We start from the raw sequence: 24,641 nt of genomic DNA, 5'->3' as shown, positions 1-24,641 counted from the left end.
TTATTTCAAAATTCAGATTTATTCCAAACTTCGCATTCAGGAAGATTATAAGCCAAAATGAGTAGATCAAATTCCAAGTACTACATGTGAAACCAAATCTTCATCTTCATCCTCTCTATGGATGTAATAAATGACGTGTATGTATTCTACTGCCCTCTCATGGGTAAGATGGAGATATACATAATGGTAGTTCATGCCTTTTAAAATCTGAGAATAGAAAGTTTAATTTGGCAGTTTGTATTATTTTGATAACAAAGAGGTCAAGGTAAAAGAAAAATCAGGTTGTCTAAGGGACTTAAAAATACCTAGCAAAGAGAACTTCAACTTCAGAAACCAGGGAGAGATTTCTTACACCAGGGCTAGTACAAACATGTTGTTGGAATCACACCTATGCTTACGACCACCTGTACAGAATGTGGAAGCATGTAGGAATTTGCTTTTAGTTTTTTTTTTCTTTTGAAAGTCTTTATTTTTTAAGATATTTCACAAAACGCTCCTTTTCACATTTGTACTTATTCATGCTGTAACTTCATGCTGAGAACAATTTGATATTAGTTGTAGTCTATAAAAGAATGAGATCTTATTCCTTATACCTTTTCTGTCTAGGTATGTACCTGACTGATATTTTAGATGTTTGGTCAGTAACTGTTTATTGAATAAGGTGAATGAAGTTATGAGCCCAACCACTAGATGGCAACACAACTGTATGTGTATAGAAGTATAGTCTGGTTAATTGGAATTCCACTTGACCTTGAGTAACAGGAATGATTCTAAAAAGTTACAGGTGTAACTTTTCTTTTGGTAAATGAAATCATTTAAAATGTACCACTACTGCTGAGTATAACTTAATTGTGAATTACATTCTTAAAACTAAGAATCCTTTTGTAAGATAAATTCTCCCTAAGTATAACAAATCATAATTACAGATTTTCTATATTGGGTTACACCACTCCTGTTTTGTCAAAGAAAGTCACTCTTCAGCTGTATCCTGTCAAAAGGACTTTTCAGTGGTCTAAATGCCTTTAGCAATTTCCATTCTGTAAACCAAAAGCCTGCATTCTCCCTATAACTAATCATTTGCTTGTATTTTTGCCTTGCCTTAATAACTATTTTGCCTGAAAGTCATGGAGACTCTAGAGTCAGACAAACCCAGGTCTCCATTGCTACCTCTTACTGCTGCTAAGTCACTTCAGTAATGTCCGACTCTGTGCAACCCCATAGACGACAGCCCATGAGGCTTCCCCGTCCCTGGGATTCTCCAGGCAAGAACACTGGAGTGGGTTGCCATTTCCTTCTCCAATGCATGAAAGTGAAAAGTGAAAGTGAAGTCGCTCAGTCGTGTCCGACTCTTAGCGACCCCATGGACTGCAGCCCACCAGGCTCCTCCGTCCATGGGATTTTCCAGGCAGGAGTACTGGAGTGGGGTGCCATTGTCTTCTCTGACCTCTTACTAGGCATATCCTTATATAGGTCACTAATCTCAGTTTACTTATTTTCCCCAAAATGGGGACAATAATATCTATAAAGTTGTGCAAAGCATTAAATGAAATAATGTCAATGGACCAACATCTAATACAATCTTTGGCTTATAGTAGGGATTTGTTAACTAGTGACCATTGCTATTTATACCTTACAATGAAAATCTCACCCATGTCATTATTTTGTTTGTTTTATTCTCCTGATTTAATGCCTTCAGCAATTAAATTAAGTTCATAACACCAGGTTTCATAGCGATAGGCCATGCGGATTTGGGCCACATTTGTCCTTCGGATATCATTTCCAGCAGGGCCTTCTTCAAGGTAATTGTTGCCCAGAAACCTTGCTTTCTCCTATAAGAAAAAAGGAAACAGAATGATTGTTGTCACTTTTTACCCTGATATGGACAATAATTACATCCTCCACAAAGATTCTTTCCTTATATCAGCTGCAGGCAAGAGGCAAACAATAAACCGCTAAGCGCACTCATCCAGTGCCTCAATGTGCATGATCTGCTGAGAAATAAGTGTATTTTATCTTCCTTGCCCACAGGTCCTGGCCAGAGAAAGAATAATTCTTTCTAGACCCTGTCCATAGTAACTGCACATGATTCCTGAAATAATTTTTCAACAAGTGTTTCTTCAACCAAGTTTTCAATATTCAGGTTACCAAATTCCAGACTCAGAAGGATAATCAGTCAAAGGCAGGTCTACCTCATGAGAAATTCCACATTGCAGAACACTATTTCTTGCCACTTCACACATATCACAGGTACTCAGCTTGAAGACTTGTGCAGCAATGGCATATTCTTCCATTAGGGGCTCCTTGGGTTATTTATTTAAAGAGGGAAAGAAAAAGAGATGCATTAAAAGAAATAATACACATTCTGCACAAAAGAATAGTGAAATATCATTGATTCAACTTTAAAATTCTAGATGGTAAATAACAGTTCAGCAAAATATACTTGTATTGCTCAAAATTCCATATGTGTACCTTGGTGAAGTGGAATTGCATTGGGTCATCTGTAGACAGTGAGATCATTAGCCCTTTCTGGAGGAAATCTAAAAAAGGATTTCGGGCGTATTCTAGAAATAAACTGTTGTTACTTAATGGCGACATAGCGATGGGAATCTGGGCTAAGAAAAACAAGTATTGTAACACAGCACTCTGAAAAGGAAAAGTGAAAACAATATTTTAAAATATTGGAAAAGGTATGCAAACTAGAAATGTTAGAACCCCACGATCTACTTCAGGTTTTGGCTTTCAACAAAATTATCACCTATTCTTTAAATCCTGTTTTTTTTTTTTTTAAAAAAAAAAGAATAGTTTTTAAATATAAATACTATTTAAAATAAATTTATGAGATCAGTTTTCAGAAGCATTGAGTCAAACCAAATTGTTTAAGTTTTAATTGTCTAAGTTAATGGTCCATCTTAGGCAAAAGAATTCACCGTGAAACTTTTTTCTCTACAAGAAAGTTCTGACTCTCACAAAAGGCATTTTGAAACATGCTACAACATGAAATCTGGCAAAAACCAGTTGAAGGTAGGCCAAGCTGCCTCGCATTTATCCCTTGTCAGAGCTCTAAAATGAAAGTCAGAAGATCTGCATTAACCCCTCCCTGACACTGACTAGCTAGGTAATCTTGAGCAAGTTCCTTTACTTCTCCGGACCTCTGTAAAATGAAATGCAGTAAATAATCTCAAAAATATTTTTTTGCTCTCCTTTATTTTGATCCCAGTGCTGATAATGACTTGTGACAAAATGATAAGGAGGAAAAAGCTATCCATCTTGCTCCCACATAAAAGTTAAGGTTGAGAAGAGAGCCTCCAACTCACCTTTTTTAAATTCAGGCCATGAGAGATGTTATCTGCTGTCATGAATGCTGTCATGAGATGAGTGAGAGCTCCAGCTTCCCCACAATGAGGTCGGAACAGAAACGTGTTCATGCCTCGTTCCCTAGGGAGATGGAGTTGTTATGGGAATCACAGGTGACTGACCAGAACCTGACAACCATTCTGGGCCTAAAGTGATTTACAGAAAATCTGGTGGGAAAAATTAACACTCTGAAAGAGAGTGGGGCATCCAAAGGATTCAGCAAACCAGACAATTCCGATTCATAATCTTTGCTGCTTTGTCTCTCAGTCGTGTCTGACTCTTTGCAACCCCATGGACTGTGGCCCACCAGGCTTCTCTGTCCATGGGGGTTTTCCAGGTAAGAATACTGGAGTGGGTTGCCGTTTCTTCCTCCACGGGATCTTCCCAACCCAGAAATTGAACCTGCATCTCCTGCATTGACAGGCAGATTCTTTACCACTGAGCCACCTGGGAAGCCCAAAAACACTTCCTAAAACACAGAGTTTTTGGAAAAAGAGGCAATATAGGATATGAAGTTATAGAGGAAAGTTAAGATTTGATTACTTGAACAGAAACATCTTCAGTTACCACCCAAAGTTTACCAATATTACCATGTCATTTTTTCTGCTACTCACACTTTAGGGGGGAAAAGTTTCCAGAAAACCTCCTTATAATAGTCCTATATTTCTTCTTTGCTCAGATATACCAAGATGGGCAAAATGTATGCAATTTTATCATAAGTTGCACAGTGATAAGTGTAGATTCCTAAACTTCCAAAGAAAAGGAATTGTGAAAGTTACTGAAAATGCCAAAATGTCCATAGGAAAGTGAAGTCGCTCAGTCGTGTCCGACTCTTTGCGACCCCATGGACTGTAGCCGACCAGGCTCCTCCATCCGTGGAATTTTCCAGGCAAGAGTACTAGAGTGGATTGCCATTTCCTTCTCCAGGAGATCTTCCCAACCCAGGGATTGAACCCAGGTCTCCCGCATTGCAGGCAGACGCTTTACCATCTAAACCACCAGGGAAGACTCAAAATGTCCATACCCCTCCCCAAATAAGTAAGGAAACTGAAGAAAAAGTCAAGGGAAAGAAATTTCTTCTCTGGGCCAACTGGCAGCATCCCTCAACCACTGAGGGTGCCAGTGTATGAGGAAAGAAGTGTGTCAGATAGATTCTCTTTCCAGTTCTCATCTACTTACTTTCTCAGGTTGTTGAGCACCATGATGTTTGCATACATGTAGTAGGTATAGTAAGTGTAAGATGGATTCTTTTCCATGGTCCACTCCTGGGGCTTAGGGCTCTTGGAGGAGAACATGTGGCCACTGTGTTTAGACTCATCATCTACACTGTCAAAGCCCGTGATCTGTCAGGAAAAATGAGCAGGCAATGGGTTTAGTCTGAATGCAGAGACCCGGCCCTCAGACAGACTTTCAGCTCCCAGAGGCAAGGACCAAATGTCAGAGATAAGCATCAAGAATTCATCATGGCTAGGTACACAGACTGGTTCATGTGCAGCTTTAGGAAGGCCCACAGGGTCATACTTACGTGCCTGAGGAAAACACTGAGGTCTGGGTGAGCCTGAGGGTTGATGGTAGCCTCGAACACTGGCATGAAAACATTCTCCAACATCTTTCCAAAGTGTGGAAGGAAGTTCTTAGATCGGAACACATCACTAGAGGCAGGAATGAAGAGAATTTAGGAGGAGACGATTTTGGGACTGATAGTTCAAAGCAAAGGCCAAAGACAAGCAAAGGGCCAAATGCCATGTTTAAGAAAAGAGCTAGTGTTTCCATCTTAGGTCCACCCTGGTACCTTCTTCTTGGTTACCCATAAAGAAGGATTCAGTTTGGGTTTGACATTTGTTGTTGTTTAGTCTCTAAGTCATGTCTAACTCTTTGGTGACCCCCAGGACTGTAGCCCACCAGGCTCATCTGTCCATTGCCTCATTTTCCAGGCAAGAATTCTAGAGAGGGTTGCCATTTCCTTCTCCAGGGGACCTTAGGTTTGGCATAGGAGGTATAAATTTCTTGCTGGACCACCTGCACCTATACTGTATCTTCTATGAACGCTTTGTGGTAAAAAAATAAAAATAAAAATAAATCTTCACAGCTAAGGCCAGACAGAGAATGAGGAACTTGGGAACTATGTCATGAAAGGGTCAATGATTTTTGTGTGTGTGGTATACAAGATGGTGAACATGAAATGCTTATCAGGAACACCTCTGATATGCTGTAGCTAGAGGCAATCTAACAAACTCTTATACAGCACTCAATATTTGCCACCCACTCTTTTGAGTGGTCAGAAGTATTAGCTAATTTAATCCTCATAACAACAATAAATTAGGTACCCTTATGACCCCATTTTACAGATGATGAAACTAAGGCACAGAGAGGTCATGAAACTTGCCAAAGGTCACACAGCTAGTAACTGGTAGAGTCATGATTCAAGTATAGCCAGCCCAGGGCCAGGGCCCATGCTTCTGACCACCAACTTTACTGCCTCTCTGTCTTAATGATATTAGACAGGAAGTTTTACTCCATTCAAAAGGTTACTCTCTGGGGACTTCCCTGGTGGTACAGTGAATGAGAATTCACCTGCCAATGCAGGGGACACAGGTTCAATCCCTGGTCCAGAGATTCCTCATGCCTTGGGGCAACTAAGTCCATGTGCCACGACTCCTGAGCCCACATGCTGCAACTGCTGAAGACCACATGTTCTAGAACCTGTGCTCTGCCACGAGAGAAGCTATTCCGATGAGAAGCCAATGCACTGCAGCTAGAGAGTAGCCCTTGCTCGCTGCAGCTGGAAAAAGCCCACACAGAGCAACGAAGACCCGGAGGAACCAAGAATAAAATAATAAACAATAATTTTTTTAAGTGTTCCTTTTTTTTTTTTTTTGGATAAAGACAGAGGATAAAGCTCTTACATTGTCACAGGGCACACAGAACACAGAGACAGATGGCCAGAAAATATATCAACACTTAAGTTAGATAGAAGATCGGTGATATGAATATTCCTGAAGGCAATGAGTAATTAGCAGGTGATAGTACCATTGGTAAATATTCATTGATTATGGAGAACTTGAGCACTCATAGATGAGATAATCAGCAGACAGTAGTTGAAGTTCTGATACAAGAAAGCTACACCCCAGTACAGATGTGCTTGGGAAAGAAGGAGCTGGACACAGAGAAGAGGACCAAGAGAAAGAAAATGTATAGTAAACTGTATGTAGTTTTTCTCCTAGCTAAGTTTTAATCATTCTTAGTAAGTTATTTTGTGATCTGCATCAAGTGCCCTGTTTAAAAAAACAACCTGGTTAGAAAACTGAACTGAAATGATCTTCCTAACTCCTGTCTGTGATTAAAAGTGCTAAACCTAGAGTGGACAAAACCAGGCACCCACCGGGGACCCAGCAGAGTGCTGTCAACAAAGCTTATATCTGCCCAGATGTGCTGCCTGTTCTTTGTTCATGTGGAAGAGGTGAGGGCAGGTGGGATGAGGCAGGCTTTAGGGTTTACCAGTGAGCGGTTACGTACTAGATCCTGGGGACTTGGATCATCCATGTCATGTTGGGGCAGTAGACGCGGTTTTGGACGAACCAGGAGGAGAGTTTGCTCCACTCTTCAGGACTGCGGCCATAGATGGACAGGCGGGGCTCGGCATGCTGGTACTTGGCCTCCACCAAGTCTGCACCTACCTCCTGCAAAGCCAAGAGAGGAGTCCCTCAGGAGTCTATACCTGTGGGGTCTAGGGAGAGGAATCTTGGGGTCTAGGGACAGGAACCTTCTTAGGACCTAGAGGTCCTAAGAAGAACAGAGGTCATGAGAAAGGAAGTCAGAGGAGAACTATCAAGGTTAAGATTTAAGGAGAGTAAGAGGTGAGGGGCATCTAGTTGCAATGGAAGACTGATGGGACCTGATGGAGTCCACAGAGAGAAAGTGTCGGACTACAGATGATGCGATCCCAAGGCACTGCTGCAAACGAATCAGCTTTCATATGACCCTTATCTCCCAAAACATACATCTCCCAACTGCATCTGTCATTCCTGCCTCCTAATGTTCAAGTGTCATGAAGATCAGGGCAGGTTCTGATCCTGACTCTTCTCGAATTTACAACTCCAAAAGTCTAGAAGAACCAGGGCCTTAATCCCAAATCCACACCTTCAGCTTCTCTGTCCTAGGAATCAAGGCCTTCAAAAATCATCACAGTGGATGTTTCACAAGAAATGATCCCATTCATTTGTGTAGTGCCTGACCCAAGTGATAGCACTCTCCCTCCCCCCTCCTTCCTCCTTCCCCTTCTTCTTCCCTGCTTCCTTCCCCTCTTCCTTCTTCCTTCCTTCCCTCTTTTCTTCCCCCTCCCCAAGAAGCAGGCCAGGTACCGTAGATCTGGCTGGTTCCCCCTCACCTTGATGATACTGGCAAAATATTCCCCATTAATGTAATTGTCTGTCTTCAGGTAGAGGTCCCGTAGCTCACTTGCTCCTACGGGATTGTATTTGTCATTGAACTTATCAAAACGTTGGAATGTCTGACGTCCCTGCATCAGGAAACAAGAACACAAGTATATCCTTATCAGAGCTGCCTGGACACAGAGAGTTAGGGAATGACTGCAAGGAACTGGGGTCTGGTGTGAGGGGAAGGGCTCGGGCTCCAAGAATGGAATACAGGATAGCTGACAATGAGAGAACCTTGAAATTGTGCATGGGTTCTTTCTGTCAGCATGGTAAGCCCACATGATTAAAAGAGCTCTGAGAAGGGAGTGTTTGTAGGAGAAATGCACGTGGGTTCTGAGTATTAGATGAAACTGACGTCACCAACTTACAGCATGAACATCCAGAGAATCAACAGTCAGGTCGTAGGGATGCATTTTTAATTTAGCAAAAAGTTCCTTTAGGGTCAGATTTTTCTCCTTTGTGCTATAGACCACTCTGTCAGCATCAATTTGGTAAGATTTCTTAATAAAGCGCAGTAGATGTTTCTGGTTCATACAAGCAGCTGCATGGATATGAGTGTCCACCTGTGTGTACATTCAGGTCAAGAAAAACCAACAATCTGTAATGCTTCGTTATGCTGCTCTGTTAGAGGCTACAATGCCCACAAATCCCTCTGTGCCAAGAGAAAGGAGTAAATGATAGGGGTGTGTCCTGACAGTTGGTATAGATGGTCAAGCAAGAATGAACACATAGCACCTTTTTGTGCCCTTGTAAGAATGTGAACATTTAGGCTGGATGAAATAATATTGCCTGCTTCTCTTGCATATCTGTAACATCCAGTTTACTTCCTACATTTGATCCACACAAAATTCTTGGGGACAATTTTCCACCCCTGAGACACAGCTAGAAGTAAAGTAGTTGCCAGAGTTTTCAGCCCCAAGGGGAGAAAGGATTGAAATAATGCATCCATGGTACAGAGATGACACTTATGAGTTAGGTATTTTTATAAGAACAATTTTATAAGTGGAAGTTTTGATAGATTAAGCAACTTTCCCAAGCTTATACGGATGACAGAGCCACGATTTGGTCCCAAATCTCTGTTCATATATTTCCTACCCCCACGTCCTTGCAATCATTTAAATGATCAGAGCACATCTTCAAAATGTTTGTAGTTGATTACTTTTCCACAAGGTTTGGATCATTTGATATTCACAATCCTCCTGTGAGCTAAATTGAGCAGATATATTTTCCAATTTTACAAACGAGGGAACCAAAACTCAGAAATATTTAATCGCTTCCCCCAATGTTTTACAGTCAGAAAGTAGAAGGAAAAAGACTAGAATGAAGACCTTTTAAATCCTAGAAGAGTGGCTTTTGAGGTTTTGTTTTTGTTATTTTTGTTGTTGATGACAACTATAACTTTTATGGCAATAATGTGGTAACCCTGTCTATGTGGAAAACAGTAGGAAAGGCATTTGCATCTTTTAGACATAATCTATTTGCTTTCACTAAATTCCACTGAATCTGTAGAAATTTTACATTAATCAGAAAAATAGTATCTTTCTTATCCTGTTCAAGAAATAATTGCATTAATTTTTTGTCCAGGAATGATCTCTGAGCAGCAAACATGTTTACCTTTCTGCAGTTGTAAAAATCCCGGTGGTGGTTGTTCTTCAGCTCCTTCAACTCATCCATCTCGTTGAGCATCTGATGGACCTGGAACTTGGAGGAGAGAAACTTCAGGCGCCGATGGGTATAGGTCTTACTGTGAAAAATTAAATCACTAATTGTAAAAAATTTCAGACATTTAAGGAACACAGGCAATTTCAAAACCATCAGTACCCTTATCACCTTTATCACAAACAATTATGTTTGTTTCCAAATGGAACTGACTTATTCTGCATTAATCTAATTTGAAAAGTGTTGGGCTCCAAGGACATAAATAGGACATAAATAATAATGAGGGAAGATTTGTGTTCAAATCCTGGCTTAGCCACCTGTGTGACTTTGGGCAAATTACTTAACTCATCAAAGTCTCAGCTTATAAATCTAGAGTTCTAAAAAATATCCACCTTATACAATGATTATGAAGAGTGAAAGAAATAATGCACATGAAGCATTTAATGTGTGTTTGAACATAGTAAGTTCTTAATAAATCCTTAGTCTTACTATCAGTAGTAGTAACAATAGCAGTAGTTTAGGTCTTAACACTTACACAGGTCCTTGGGCAATTAAAGCAAGTAAAAAATTCATATCATCTAAGAAGTTGTCCAGATTTGGGTAAGGAAGTTGCTTGGGCTCATCTTTGCTGGCTGCTTCTTCATTAGGGTAGACATAAACCACACCGTCCTTCATTTTGAGGTGATAACCCAGGTTTTCTGGGAGGTTATCTGTTCGGAAAGGGTCTTCTCCCTTCTTCATAGGAGGGGTAAAAACTTTTTCAATAAAATACACAATAATATATCAGCATATAGAATGAATGACCACATAAAAATAGCCAAAATTAAATACTATAACATTTCATTTGTTTGGAATTCTATACGTCATTAAGTTGTAATTATCCAAAGCTAAGCTAAAGTTCATTTTTACATTATTTTTCAAATGTGACTAATTTAGTAGTATAAAATAAGCCTAACATTTTATCTAGTGCAAAAATGATTTTCAAGTTCTTTAGAATGCTGTTTAATTTGCTACACTACTTACAAATCATTTTAATTATTTAATAAACTTGTTTATCAAAGACTTCCTGATAGAGTATTTTATTAACATATGAGATGATTGCATAGAAATAAAAATAGAGTTAAAAAGTAGAATTTGGAATTTTCCCTTATTTAAACCGTCTCTATCAGTCTTTATTTAGAATGGCTATTTTTTAATAAACTTAATTTTTTAGAGTGGTTTTAGGTTCACAGCAAAATTGAGCACCAAGTGCAGAGTCCTCACATACCCCTATCCTCACACATGCATAGCCTTTCCCACTATCAACATTTTCAGTCAGAATGGTACATTTGTTAGAATCAACAAACCTACACTGACACATTATTATCATCCAAAGTCCAGAGTGTTTACCTTAGGGATCACTCTTGGTAGTGCACATTCTATGAATTTTAACAAATGAATAATAACATGTATTTGCTCTCATAGTATCATGCAAAATAGTCTCCCTGCCCTAAAATCCTTTGTACTCCATCTAGAGTGGTTTTAATACAAATGGAAACATAAAATAAATTCTAAACATAATTCTTATTTACTTATATTTCCCACTTTGTAAAAGCACATGCAATTTTTGCTAAAGGATTTGAGAAGGGATAATGTGATGTAAGTCCCCTTCTTTCCACTGCTAACAATTTCAACCTCAGAAAGCTGAGGACAAATTCCACATTGTTATAGCCTTTAGAGCACTTTTTTTACTTTCAACAAGTATGTGTCCAAGACATCAGAAAATCTGCTGTTTGCCAGTGATGACTAAAAGGTCAGAGTAAGAAAAATAATATAGAAAGAAAAATCTTGCATATTTTCTACACAAAGCTGAGAGATAAGGAACATGAAAGAAATAAAATAGTACATTACTGTGTCAAATATCAACTTTCAAATATACTAGAGATATAAAATGTAATTTAGGAGAAGCAAAGGTGAGACAAGCAACTTAATATACTAGAGATATAAAATGTAATTTAGGAGAAACAAAGGTGAGACAAGCAACCTAAATGTCAATATTATAGAAGATGAACAAACCAATCCAGTTATCAAACTGGATACATGTTTAATATGATTTTAATAATAAAAGGAATTAAAGAGAAGAGGTTCTAGAACTGGAAATCTTTAACAACATAGTTTGATAGTTAAAAAACCTTAAATATTTGCCTCGTCTGAAATTTCAATTCTAGAAGCCTAATCCTAAAGATAAAAAGCAACTGCACAAAGATGATTTATTAATGATAAAGATGCTTATTGTAACCTTGTTGGAAGTAAATTTTTAAAAGTCAGAAATGTAAGTGCTTAAAAATAGGATTTGATTACATAAATTATGATATAATTATACTATGGAAATTATTAAATTGTGAAATTATTGAAATTTGATTATGTTTTAATATGTACTTAATACTAGACAGAAAGTAAAAAATGAGACATGTAAATAAAATGTTATGGAAAATCAAAACGTGTAGCTTATTTTTATCCAGAGGAAGGCAGGAAATGATAATGTTTGGGCAATACCTTGAAGGATGACATTGGATCTGGATATGTGGACACATAGTAAAAGAGTGAAGGGAAGGGCAGTAGGGCACAGGGAACAGCAAGGAGACAGTACAGGCACAGGAATGTGCGGAACTAAATGGCTTCCGACCAGAACAAAAAGTTCAAAGGCGTAAAGAAGGTAAGTTTATAAATAGATTGAGTCAGACACGACTGAGCGACTGAACTGAACTGAGTGTGCAAATCCAAAAATAAATAAGTAATAGACAAATAAAAGATAGATACTTTCCAGGCAGTCCAGTTGTTAAGACTCCACACTTGCAGGGGGCATGGATTTGATTCCTGACTGGGGAACTAAGATCCCACATGCTGTGCAGCATGGCCAAAAAAAATTATTTGTTTAATTAAAAAAAAAAAAACAATACAGAAGAAAGCCAGATGTGGTGTAGGCCTTGATGCCAGTCTAAAGACTGGACTTAACTTTGTTGGAGGAGGCATTAAAGACTTTTGTCAGGAGAAGGATGTGCTCAGATTTGTGTTATAGTAACTGGTACCAAAGTGAGGATGAACTGAGAGAGAACAAGATTAGCATTTAACAGAATAATTAGGAAGCCACTGCAATGAGCCAGACAAAGAGAAATATGGGCCTAAATTAGGCTTGGGGAATGGTGAAAAGAGGAGGTTCTGAGAGATATTGTACAGACTGAATCAGATAATTGGGCATTTTGGGGCAGAAGAGAGGATGGAGCTGAAGATGATTATGATACTTCAAACTGTTTATACTTATAATCTTAAGTTTATAAACCATGAACTTATGCTTTAGACTTAAAACCATGGGAGCACATTTAATCATTAGTAGTTAAACCTAAGGGCTTTCCTGGTAGCTTGGTGGTAAAGAATCTGCTTGCCAATGCAAGAGACTTGGGTTTGATCCCTGATCCAGGAAGATCTCCTGAAGAAGGAAAGAGCAACCCATTCCAATACTCTTGCCTGGGAAATCCCATGGACAAAAGAGCCTGGTGGGCTACAGTCCATGGGGTCACAGAGTTGGACATGACTGAGCGACTGAAAAATAACAAGTTAAACCTCAAACTATATTCCAGAAATTATATAAGAAAATTACTTACCTGGATAGAAGTTCTCTTTTTCTACCCAAGCCTCACCGTCAATGTTCCTCAGGTACATGGAAGGGGTTTTTGGAAACCTCTGAAACGACTTCTGCATATACTTCTCACGTATACACAATGCCCGATAAAGACCTTTGCAAACCATTTGAAAATCTTCAACTGTAACCTACCAAGAAAATTTCAGAGTAGCACCTATAAAAATTGCAGAAGTGGGTAAAGCTTGCCTTTGGCATCTCCCAGCTCTCCTGGTGAGCTGGCCCTGCTGAGCCTCCCCTGCCCACCCAGCTGCTTCCCACTTGACTTGGACCCTGGGTCTCCCTCCAGGAGCAGGTTCAGAAGTTTTTCTAGCTCTTCTATTTCTACCAAGGCATATATCTGTCCTATGAGTCTTTCCTTGAAGTCCCGTGTTTGTTTTTGGTTTTTGTTAGATACAAGCAATCATCCAACAAATATGATGAAAAGAACCCATTCTAACATGGAAAATACTTCTTCCCACTGACAAACATTTTAAGTATGCACTTCTGAAGATAGTACCTCAATTGAAAGACAAAGTTGTCAAACTTGAAAACTCAAACCACATGCTGGTCAGTGTGGGAAATACTGGGGGAGGAATAAGGTGCCACACGGCCTTCAAACCCTGCCATGCACACACTGCCTTTTGTAGCTAGAGACCGACAGAGCATCATCCTGTAAGAACTCATTCTTTGGGATGGTTTCAAAGAGAATTTAATCTGGAATTACAAATAGAAAGATTTTAGAGTAAAAATTTCTTAGAGCTGCAGCAAATTTCCTAAACTGGTCTATTTCTCTTGCCCCATACCTGACTCCCGGCCAGGCCTGGCATGCCCAAGAAGTTGTAATTTGAAATCATTGCATGGTCATCATCAGAGCCTGATGACTTTCCAGGACCAACCCCAACATAAGGTTGCCCCTGATGGTTTGAGGTCCAGCTATTGATCCTAAACAGCTGAATTCTTTTTAAAGACCTGCTGACCTTAGCCAAGAGATTCTGACAGGGCTACTAGGTCTAAGGGATCTGCTTCCAAGGGCATGTTTGTTTCTTTGCCATCTAACAGACTACCTATCAGCTCCTTGAGGACAAGAGCTGGATCTTATTCACCTTTGCATCTCAGCACTTAGCGCACACTGCCTGGCACAGAGAAGGTGCTCAATAAGGACCGATAACATTGAATTGTTGTTTATCTGGGATGAGTGGCCTTGGGAACCCTAATTCCCCCCTTTATCTCTCTGTTCAGTTATGAAGGTGAAGACCACGGTCAGGTACAGACCACAACCAGGTGAAGTGCAGCTCAACAGCTTAGCCACCTTCAGCCAACAGGTGTAGCCACATACTTGGTTCTTTAAAAACTCTAGGCCAAGGTTTCAGGTGCCTTCCAGCTTTTATAGGAGGAGAAGCTACTCCCTGACTTCTGTGAACCTTGTCCTTTTCCTCATCTTCTTTCTTTTCATTCCTGTTTTCATTTCCACTAAGCACATAGGGATCAAGTTTGTCTCTTAATATTGGTGGTTTTATGGAGCTTTGGACTCTTCCAAATTGCTATTAAACATTTCATTTCAATTATCTAGCATCTAAAACTTCTGCCACTTGTAGAGCACACATGTTACCACACAGAAAACAAATAAACAAAAACAGTGTCTATTTCATTGCTCTGTCACTTTTTTGGTTTATTTTTAATTGGAGGATAACTGTTCTACAATGTTGTGTTGGTTTCTGCCATACATCAGCATGAATCAGCCATTGGTATATATATCTCCTTCCTCTTAAACTCCCCTCCCACCCCACCCCACCCCTTTAGGTTGTCTCAGATTGCTCTGTCACTTTTAAATATCTTGGGACTGACATTAAGTGGGTCAGTTACATGATAAGAGGTCTTAGGACTGGTCATTAAAACTATATTTGGAGCATAGACTGATGGCTAAACAGAAGTTTCACCAACATGATGCTGATTCTGCAAGCTCATGTGGCAAAGATTTATTAATTGAACAACTGTTCTGGACAGGACAGGCGGATCAGTTTGTTTGGAACATGAGTTTACTATCTCTGTGGCATACTAGTATCTGTTCCAAATAGTAATCTACTATGTAAGCATCTGCAGTGAAATTGGAGAGGACAGTTGGTGGAAGAACAATAACCTCATGAGAATTTTCTAACCCCTCTCTCATCTTCTTTTCTCAGTCTCTCCATGCTTCTTTCCTCTTCTCCCTCTCTTTCTCCTGAGCTGTTTTCTTTGATTGGTTTATGCTACCTGCAGCCCTTCTATCCATCGTAGGTCTGCTCTGGGTACATGTTTCCACCAAGAGCCTCCGTGCCTTTCTGAGGCTCAGTAGCTACTCTCTCTGGTTCTTTTGCCAAAATTTGTCCACTGTTTTCTGTAACATACATTCTGTAACACACAATATGCAGCCACATTCTACTGCATATTCTCATAGGCAAGCAAATGAGATAAAGGAAGAGAAATTATGTGAGATGATCAAAGCAAAATAGAAATATGTCATAGCATGTTGTAAACAACAAGATCCTACTGTATAGCATAGGGAACTATATTCAATAACCTGTGATAAACCATAATGGAAAAATATATATATTCCTAAGTATGTTCATATATATATATGAATCACTTTGCTATACAGCAGAAATTAAGACAACATTGTAAATCAGCAACACTTCAGTAAAATTTTCTGGACTTCCCTGATGGTGCAGTGGATAAGAATCCACCTGCCAGTGCAGGGGACACGGTTCGATCCCCGATGTGGGAAGATTCTGCATGCCGCAGAGCATCTAAGCCAAAGAGCTGCAACTACTGAGCCCGTGTGCTGCACCTATTGAAGCCCTTCTGCCCAGAGACCGTGCTCCACAAAAGAGAAGCTACGAGAAGCCTGCTCACTGCTATGAAGAGTAGCTCCTGCTTGCTACAACTAGAGAAAAGCTGTGCAAAGCAATGAAGACCCAGGGCACCCAAAAATAAGTAAAATAAAATATTTCCCGAATTCATAGCATATTGCTACTGAAATGAGATAATGAAGTATAACAAAGGGCAAGTGAGCTAACACCTTCCTCAAAAGGAAGGGGAGGAAGAAAAGAAGCTGAGACAATCAAGCTGAGTATCTCTCAGCAGCTACATCTGGGAGGCAAGAAGCAACTCACCCCAGAGGCATAATCGCCAGTGATCTGCACTCTCTGAAAATCAGGCACAGTCTGGTAGGTGGGAGACGAAGAAATGTACTCATCAATGAGGGACAGTTTGGTGGAAGATGTTTCAGTTTGTGGAACGGACAAACTAATCGTCTTCCGTCCGAAGAAGCGCCTTTTTCTGAGTTTGAAATTGAAAAAGAAAAAGATTTCACTTTATCTTCATTGGGAGTTTCATAGTGATAAATTTGATGTTTTATCATTTTGAAACAATTTTATTCTGAGGACAAACTGTGAAAATTCCACGTGGGCTGGGAGTCAGGAATACAATCTAACCAAATGGAAGGAGGTGTCACCTAAGTGTTCCTCTTTTCCTGGGAATAGTGGGCCTTAGGGAATATACCAGAAGACTCCCAACATGACACTGTTCTGCACAGTGCAGGACAGCCAGTCTGGGTGTTGCATTAGCACAGGCCGTGTCACTCAGTACCTGTGCCATTTTGTGCATGTTGCTTAAATTCTGTGAAGTTGTCTCTCTCTATCTTAAAAAATGGTGTATTAATGTCTACTCTATAGGAATTCTGTGAGATTTAATGTCTAGAAAATGCTTAGCACAGTACCTGGAACTTTTAAGTTGCTTGCTCAATATTACTTCCTCAAATCAACATGTCTGCATTAAGTTTCTACTTTGACACATACCCTGTGTTAGGTCTTACAGGGGATACTAAAGGAGGTGGATTACTGTTCTTTCCTTGAGAGTGACAGTGTAAGTCGCCCAGTCGTGTCCGAGTCTTTGCAACCCCATGGACTATACAGTCCATGGAATTCTCCAGGCCAGAATATTGGAGTCGGCAGCCTTTCCCTTCTCCAGGGGATCTTCCCAACCCAGGGATTGAACCCAGGCCTCCTGCATTGCAGGCGGATTCTTCACCAGCTGAGCCACCAGGGAAGACTGTTCTTTCCCTAAAGACATCAAATGAAGGGAAGGACAGCAGAACAATCTTTCCCAGTGAAGCTGGCTGGGAAGGGGGAGTTGGGTAGTGAGGGGAGTGCTATGAGGAGGGAGTTCCAAGTAAGTGGTCAGTAATAAGTTTGAAGACTAAACTGTGGCACACAGCAACTGGTAGTGAGTGCTACAGTGATTCAAATAAGGGAAAACAGAGTTTGCAGAGAGGGATCTGTTCAGGGAAGGTAGTAACTATGGGTCCGTCGCAAGCATAGCATGGGCAGGACATGAGGGCAAAAATAAAGGGCTGTATCCCTGAGGCCTGGAGGAGGTCAGACTGGCCAGAGAGAAGGATTCTTGTCAGGGAGCACAGCAGTAAGGTTGACCAAGAACAGAGTCTGAAGATGAGGCTCTTGAGTTCCAGTTTCTACACTGATAGTGTGGAAACTGAATGTGTGCACAGCAGCCATCACCCACTTTGTTTTGGAATAATCACAATAATCACACGGTAGATCATTGCCTCTTGCTCGGGTGGATGTGTGTGTGATGAGTTGTGTCCAACTCTTTGCAGCCCCATGGACTGTAGCCCACCAAGCTCCTCTGTCCATGGAATTTTCCAGGCAAGAATACTGGGGTGGGTTGCCATTTCCTTCTCCAGGAAATCTTCCCAACTCAGGCATCAAATCCAGGTCTCTTATGTCTCCTGCATTGGCAGGCAGATTCTTTACCACTGAGCCACCTGGATAGGGCTTGGGTGGATAGGGAGGCTTCAACTAAAGGCAGATGAGGATGAAGGTAGGAAGGCCACTGTTTTCTTCTTTTTTAGTCTTTGTCACTTTGCCCTAGGATATAGTGTGTTTGTGAGTGTGTGTGTCTGGGTGGATGGGGGGATTTTTAGTTCTGGCAGAGTTTTTCCTCCAAGTTGAATCATCATTCAGAGTGAACTCTTGGTCCTGACACTTCCCCTTCCTTGTGTCCCAGTGTACAAAGCATTCCCCTTACACCGCTTACCTCCTGCCTTCTGTAGGGGTAGACTGAGCCTCCAGATGGAACATGTGAGCGAACATCTCATGTTGAGAAATTGGGCAGATGTCATCCACATCAAAGGGGGAAATCTCGTGACGACCTCCCTCATCTTTGACTTCAGAGGCAAACACTTTTTCAGCAAAGCTACGCATTGCATCATCAATAGCTAGAAGAGGTTTTCATGTGTTAGTCTTCAAGCAATTTCTCAGAATTCATCTAGCTATTTCTGCTACATGTAAGGCACAGTGCTAAGGACTGCCCTGGAGACATGTCTGCCCTGCTCTCTGACAAGTGTGCCAGAAACTTCATGGAGCTTAATGCCTATTTTCTCTTTAGTGGGTTTCTGTGTGGGTAGCTAGGAAATTCATTCTCAGAATCACAAGTTAGATACTTACAGCACACTTTGAAAGTGAAAGTGTTAGTCGCTCAGTCGTGTCTGACTCTTTGTGACTCCATGTACTGTACCCTGCCAGGCTCCTCTGTCCATGGGATTTCCCAGGCAAGAATTATGGAGTGGGTTGCCATTTCTTACTCCAGGGGATCTTCCTGACCCAGGGATTGAATCCAGATCTCCTGCCTTGCAGGCAGATTCTTTACTGTCTGAGCCACCAGGGAAGCCCACAGCACAATTTAGGAGGGTCTTAAAGATGGGATTGCGGCCATGAAATTAAAAGATGCTTACTCCTTGGAAGAAAAGTTATGACCAACCTAGATAGCATATTGAAAAGCTCTTATATGATTAGCACCTAAGATCACGTTTCTGGTGGGACTAAGTTTGATTTCATAGTAACCTTGAAGCATAGCCCTTCCCATTAGGTTGGTAGAGTTTTTCTGATGGTTTTAAAGATGTGGAGGGATTTCCTTGGTAGTCCAGTGGCTAAGATTCTGGGCTCCCAATGCAGGGGGCACAGGTTTGATCCCTCATCGAGCCACTAAGATCTGCGTGCTGCAGGGCATGGACAAATAAACAAGTAAAATAAAGATGTGGTAGGGTTGTTGATCTTTGGTGTTTTCTTACTAAAGAGCCAGTGATATCAGTAGTTTTGAGAAATAAATGTGTACTTTAGAGCCTTTCTTCCTCCTAAGACAGAAATTGTGTTCCTGTCACATATCACAACCTCATTTTTTTCAAATCCTGACATCTTGGTGATGTCAGGGGAGGGAGTTACTAAAATTTACTGCCCAGTGTTGGGAATCCCATTTCTTGTGGACATGTAGCTTCCATAATAAATGATCTTTGGAATGCCAATTTTACTTTTACATGTTGTAATTTTCTCATTCTTACAATGGGTGGAAGAATGATCTTTAGCTTGGCAATGAACAACCCCAAGACTTTTAGGAGGAAAGAGAACCAGTTTTATTGTATAGGGTGGTGATGCCATCAAGTATCTGCTTTTCTGTTAAGCTCCATTCTATTTTCCAGATGCCCAATTTCCATATGAGTAGTCATTACCTCTGATATTGAGCTGGCCCAATAAGATCTCAGGGAAAAACCTTAATGGACTTTCTAGTCAACCCAGTAATTATAAAAATCTCTTGGTACTTCCAGAAAAGAGCAGAGAGCAAATAATGAGAATGGCATACAGTTAGATATTTGGAGCAATAGTAGCAGACAAAAACATTCTTTATGTAATAACAAAGCAAACTGCAGACATAAAGATAGATCCCCCCACTCTTGCTCCATTGACATCTATACAAGTCTCCAAAAATGACACATTTTCAATTATAACTTAGGTAAGTGTAATGTATTCAAGTACTGTTCTGTACTTACCAACTCCTACACCTTCTTCTGCTTCAGTTTCCTTATCTATAAAGTGGCAATACTATTACCTACAAACCTTACAAGGGTCTTGTGACATCAGGTGAGATAATGTCTATGAAAATGCTTTTTTAAAGAAAGCATTAAAAAAAATTTTTTTTAAAGCGTTTTTTAAAGGAAAATAAAACACCAGATTAAACTGAATGATATGATTCGGTACCATTGATCAGACAGATATTTGGTATTTTGAATTTGCTTTGGGTTATTAAGAAAGTGATAAATGGTATGGCTTAGTATAGGCTGAAACATACACTGGAAATGATAGTAATTGACTCATAACTTCACCAACTCTAACAGTCAGGTCAGCCAGTTTTCAAACCTGACTCGTCACAGCAGAGTAATGGAGAAGCCCACTGTGTTGGCTGAACTTCATGCATCTATCTGTCTCATTAAACTCAATCACTTCCTGAAACTGAAAAGCATCGTTGGATGCTATGCCTACTGTTTTGGCAAGCGCCATGATCCACGAAGGAACAAACAGAACACTAAGTAGACGCATTTGATGGCCTGAGACTGCCTCCCCATCCCACAGCCAACTGCTCCCCAGAAATAGTATCATTCCTCCCGCAGTGTCACGGGCAAGCACGTGCACCTCAAGGATGAATGACAAGCAGAAGTCAGAAGAGGTTTCATGCACCATGCAGAGCAAATGGAAATAGGCCTGTTGGCTATGATGATGATGAGGAGGAGGATGAAGATGAGTGTGCAGCTGATTTGTCATGATGGGTCAGTGGCAGAGCTTTGGGAGGCCTCAGGAAGTACAGTATGGAAACAGAGCCCCAAGAACCAAATCCTACTTGCTTGAGATTTGGCTCTTCCAAAACAAGCATCCATGATTTGGGACTGCACACATCTATTTGTTTCATGTCTTTAAACACTTTTTTTTTTTTTTACTAAGGTTGTATCTCCCTAAGTTACTATAGACAGTCGAAAAGTGGAAACTCTACTCTCAAGAAGTAGCTTACATTAACACCAAAAATTATATGATTGATATTTCCTTCCACTAAATCAACCAATTGTTTTACCTTCATGTAACACACTTGAAATTTGATTCCTAATTCAAGAGCTCTGCCCTCCAAAAATACTTTAGGGAGTGGTGGTGATTAGAGAAAGAAGAAGGTGAAACTGATATTTCAAAAGGTGAGTAGATAAGATTGGGTGACAACCTAATTTATGGGCTCCCTTGGGTTTGTATAGATAATCACAGAGTTCTTTTTTGAGCATGTTTGAGATAATGGAACATCTGAGTGACAATGTCTTGAGGTTAGGACATCCACATTTAGATAAAGTATAGGTAAGAGGACCCCCAACTCCAGTCCTCTTGCCTGGAAAATCCCATGGATGGAGGAGCCTGGTAGGCTGTAGTCCATGGGGTTGCTGAGTCGGACATGACTGAGCGACTTCACTTTCCCTTTTCACTTTCATGCATTGGAGAAGGAAACGGCAACCCACTCCAGTGTTCCTGCCTGGAGAATCCCAGGGATGGGGGAGCCTGGTGGGCTGCCGTCTATGGGGTCACACAGAGTCGGACACGACTGAAGCAGTTAGCAGCAGCAGCAGCAGCAGCAGGTATGAGGACCGAAACAAGAGTGGTGAAGCAGAAGGAACCCTGGGCTACAAGTGGGGAAAAGTGTCTGTACCAGCTGGGTGGCCTTGGACAAATCATAGCATCACTAGGAACCTCAATGCTCATCATCATAAAAGAGGAATGTTAATAATAATAATGTCAACTTCAGAGACTTGTTTAATAAAGATTAAACAAGAAACTACATAGTACTATGCAGAAGTTGGGGATTATTATTACTAACATGGGAAGTGCAAGACTCTTGAGAAAATGAATATCATGCTTGTTTTTTCACCCAACAGGTCCAGAAAAACATGCTTATTTCTCAGCAGTGCTTTATTAATATGTAGGAAAGACAGGTCGTAGGCCTCTCATCTGCCACATCACATCTCAGAGGAACTCAGAGGCATTATGAGTACTATTAGTCAGTCAAAGGACAAGTCTGATTTGAGATGGAAGGTAGCATACATAAAAAGTTATAATTTTATTTTAAAAATGGGATTTTATGTTATCTGATCACAAAAATTCACCATGAGAGGGTTTACTAAGGCAGGACTCAGTAGATTCCCTTAGCTAATGTCTAAGCGTCTTTTTCAAAAATGCAGGGTTTTTTTTTTTTGAGTCAGGAAAATCCATGAGTTCATTTGCTATGCTTTGGAAGATCTATGGTCATTATAAATCTTTGTTGGTTTTCAATGATATCATTAATAAACACTGCTGAAAAATATTCATAATTCTGAATTAAAGAATAGTATCCTTAAAATATTGATACTTTGGCAAATGACAGGGAAAATAGCCCCAGATACTCACGTTTTCCTTCAGCTGTATGAAGTAAAATAGAACAAGATAAAATATGTGAACAACTTTCAGAAATCATGGCTACTAATCAGTGCTTTGGAATAGAAATAGGTAGGTTGGTACAAGGAAGGGGGGTGGTGGGATGTGTTATTAGAGCTCATTCTTCCGTTTTTCTACAACTTGCTGCCATTAGAAAACCCTGGGGATGTAGTCATCATATACTTCTTCATTTTCTTTTCCTTTATAACTTCTCTCTTTAAATTTATGTTTATAATTTTAAAGAAGTCCTCTTTGTAAAATGTGATTTTTAAAAACATGATCAAGAGGGATGGAAAATCTTATACAATGCTGGTAGCAAGTAAATGAAAATAGATAATTTGGTAAACAAGTAACACCTACCAAGCAGTTGAGAATCTTTTCTACTGAAATAATCCTTAGTGTGGAAAAAACTTAGGTACAAATATTATTGTCAGAGCATATTTAGACTTAAAAAATCATAAAGAACCTAGGGATTGGTTAAGAAAATTGGAAATATTATAGGACCATTTAAAATGATGTTTAGGAAGAGTTTAGAGTACCATGATAAATGATTAAGTTATCATGTGAAGCCAAAAGAAGGACAGGATACAAAGTCACATGTATAATATAATCTCAACTGTGAGTGTGTTTTTTAATTCATTACACTTGCAAAGAATATAGTTTGAAAGAAAAACACTAACATGTTAAAAGTGTTATCTTTAGGTGATGGGGATTGTGGGTTTTAAAAAAATTACTCCTTTTCTAGATTTCCCAATTTCTCTAAATGAGAGTTTATTACTTCTATTTTTCAGTGAAATTTCTTTTATTTCACATGAATCGTGTATTACTTTTATAATGAAAAAGACTTTTATTAATTATTTTGAAATTAATTCTGTGTGTAAACCTGGATTGTGAACCATCAGAATATACAGATTAACACTGCTGTTATTCTCATGATTTTCAGCTAACACTATTGCTAAAGACATTATTTATGACCCTTCTCAGAAGTGTGGCAGCACAGGTTTTGTTTAGACTAACAGAGTAGATAATAACTCTCTTACATAGTTTTCCATCAGGATCATCAATGATGCTACTACATGACCCAGTTTTAGATTACCTCCCTCCTAAAACTAAACACCAGAAACCCTTTGAAAACCTTGTCTTGTCTCTTCCTGAAGTGTAATAATTAAAACTACTATGAACCCCAAATAAAGGATTCCCAGACCGGAAATGATAGTTAAAGAAACGATTGCATACCAAAAGAACTAAACTCTGCAAACACTTCTGCACACCTACCTGGAAGTTTCAACAGAGGCATTGTGCTGGGATCCTGTGTGCTGGGGCAGCACAGTAGAAAGGAAGAGACACGACACTGGAGGGACGAGCTGACACTGTAAAACACGCTGACATTCATTTTATTATTCTGCTTTGCCCCTGTAATTTGACCCTTCTCCTCTAAAAGGAGACAGACGAGCTGTAGACCTATTTATAAACTTAGGCATTGACAGTGAATAACAGGTGAAGCCTTCAGTGTTTACCCTGGGATTTTAGACAAGATATCTGTGTTAGGCCAAGATTTGCATTTCAATACTCTCTAAATCTTCCTGCGGACTGGATTCTCTCAATGCGTAGTGTTCTTCTCTCTGACTGGACCACTGATGACTATTTTCCACCCTAGCAGAACACAACGAAGTCTTGCAGGCTCTGGAAAGTCAAGGTTCTCAGGATTTCAGTCCTGAGAACCGCCATGTGTGGTTGGTGAATATGCTGATACATTCATCAAGCTCTCAACACACACACACTTTCGTAAGATATATCCCTGACTTAGCAGAAATTCACCTGACAGAATTTACTTAATAAGTGGTAAATTTACTTCAATTCTTTTTAAAAAAGTATTTGCTTATTTTTGGTTGCACTGGGTCTTCCCTGCTGTGCACAGACTTTCTTTAGTTGCTGCGAGCAACTAAAGGGGTTACTCTTCATTGCGGTGTAGATTTCTAATTGTGGTGGCTTCTCTTGTTGCAGAGCACCAGCTCCAGGTGCACAGGCTTCAGGAGTTGCAGCTCGTGGGCCCTAGAGCTCAGGCTCAGCAGTTGTGGAGCACTGGTTTTAGTTGCTCCATAGCATGTGGGACCTTCCCAGATCAGGGATTGAACCTGTGAAATCAACCCAGAATACTTACTGGAAGGAGTGATTCTGAAGCTCTAACAATTTGGTCACCTGATGCAA

The 24,641-nt window shown here is 40.1% G+C and overlaps 1 protein-coding gene across 2 annotated transcripts; it reads right to left on the bottom strand.

Moving 5' to 3' along the window:
- Positions 1-203: 203 nt before the first annotated feature.
- Positions 204-23,863, bottom strand: AMPD1 (adenosine monophosphate deaminase 1). Of its 2 annotated transcripts, XM_040230980.1 has the most exons (16): positions 23,709-23,863; positions 22,407-22,418; positions 18,199-18,379; positions 16,257-16,422; positions 13,091-13,256; positions 9,985-10,204; positions 9,405-9,534; positions 8,159-8,353; positions 7,742-7,873; positions 6,871-7,034; positions 4,880-5,006; positions 4,534-4,697; positions 3,315-3,435; positions 2,470-2,643; positions 2,190-2,300; positions 204-1,829 (listed from the first exon to the last, which is right to left on the bottom strand). In XM_040230980.1, exons 1-16 carry the CDS (start codon positions 23,824-23,826, stop codon positions 1,671-1,673), a joined length of 2,340 nt encoding a protein of 779 aa, XP_040086914.1. In that variant the 5' UTR covers positions 23,827-23,863; the 3' UTR covers positions 204-1,670. The 2 variants fall into 2 exon arrangements, with proteins under 2 accessions (XP_040086914.1, XP_040086915.1); XM_040230981.1 differs by lacking the exon at positions 22,407-22,418 and having other exon boundaries at positions 1,654-1,829.
- Between the last annotated feature and the right edge of the window lie 778 nt (positions 23,864-24,641).

The sequence above is a fragment of the Oryx dammah genome, unplaced genomic scaffold (assembly GCF_014754425.2).
Source record: "Oryx dammah isolate SB20612 unplaced genomic scaffold, SCBI_Odam_1.1 HiC_scaffold_28, whole genome shotgun sequence".
Lineage (NCBI taxonomy): Eukaryota > Metazoa > Chordata > Mammalia > Artiodactyla > Bovidae > Oryx > Oryx dammah.
This window is presented reverse-complemented; position numbering and strand designations above follow the sequence as displayed.

Excerpts from the sequence above, each read along its gene's own strand:
- AMPD1 (XM_040230980.1), bottom strand. The coding sequence starts at position 23,826 with ATGAATGTCAGCGTGTTTTACAGTGTCAGCTCGTCCCTCCAGTGTCGT. Across the intron at positions 16,423-18,198 it reads ACCCCTACAGAAGGCAGGAG|AAAAAGGCGCTTCTTCGGAC; the intron begins GTAAGCGGTGTA and ends TTTCAAACTCAG. Across the intron at positions 1,830-2,189 it reads AATGTGGAATTTCTCATGAG|GAGAAAGCAAGGTTTCTGGG; the intron begins GTAGACCTGCCT and ends TTTTTCTTATAG.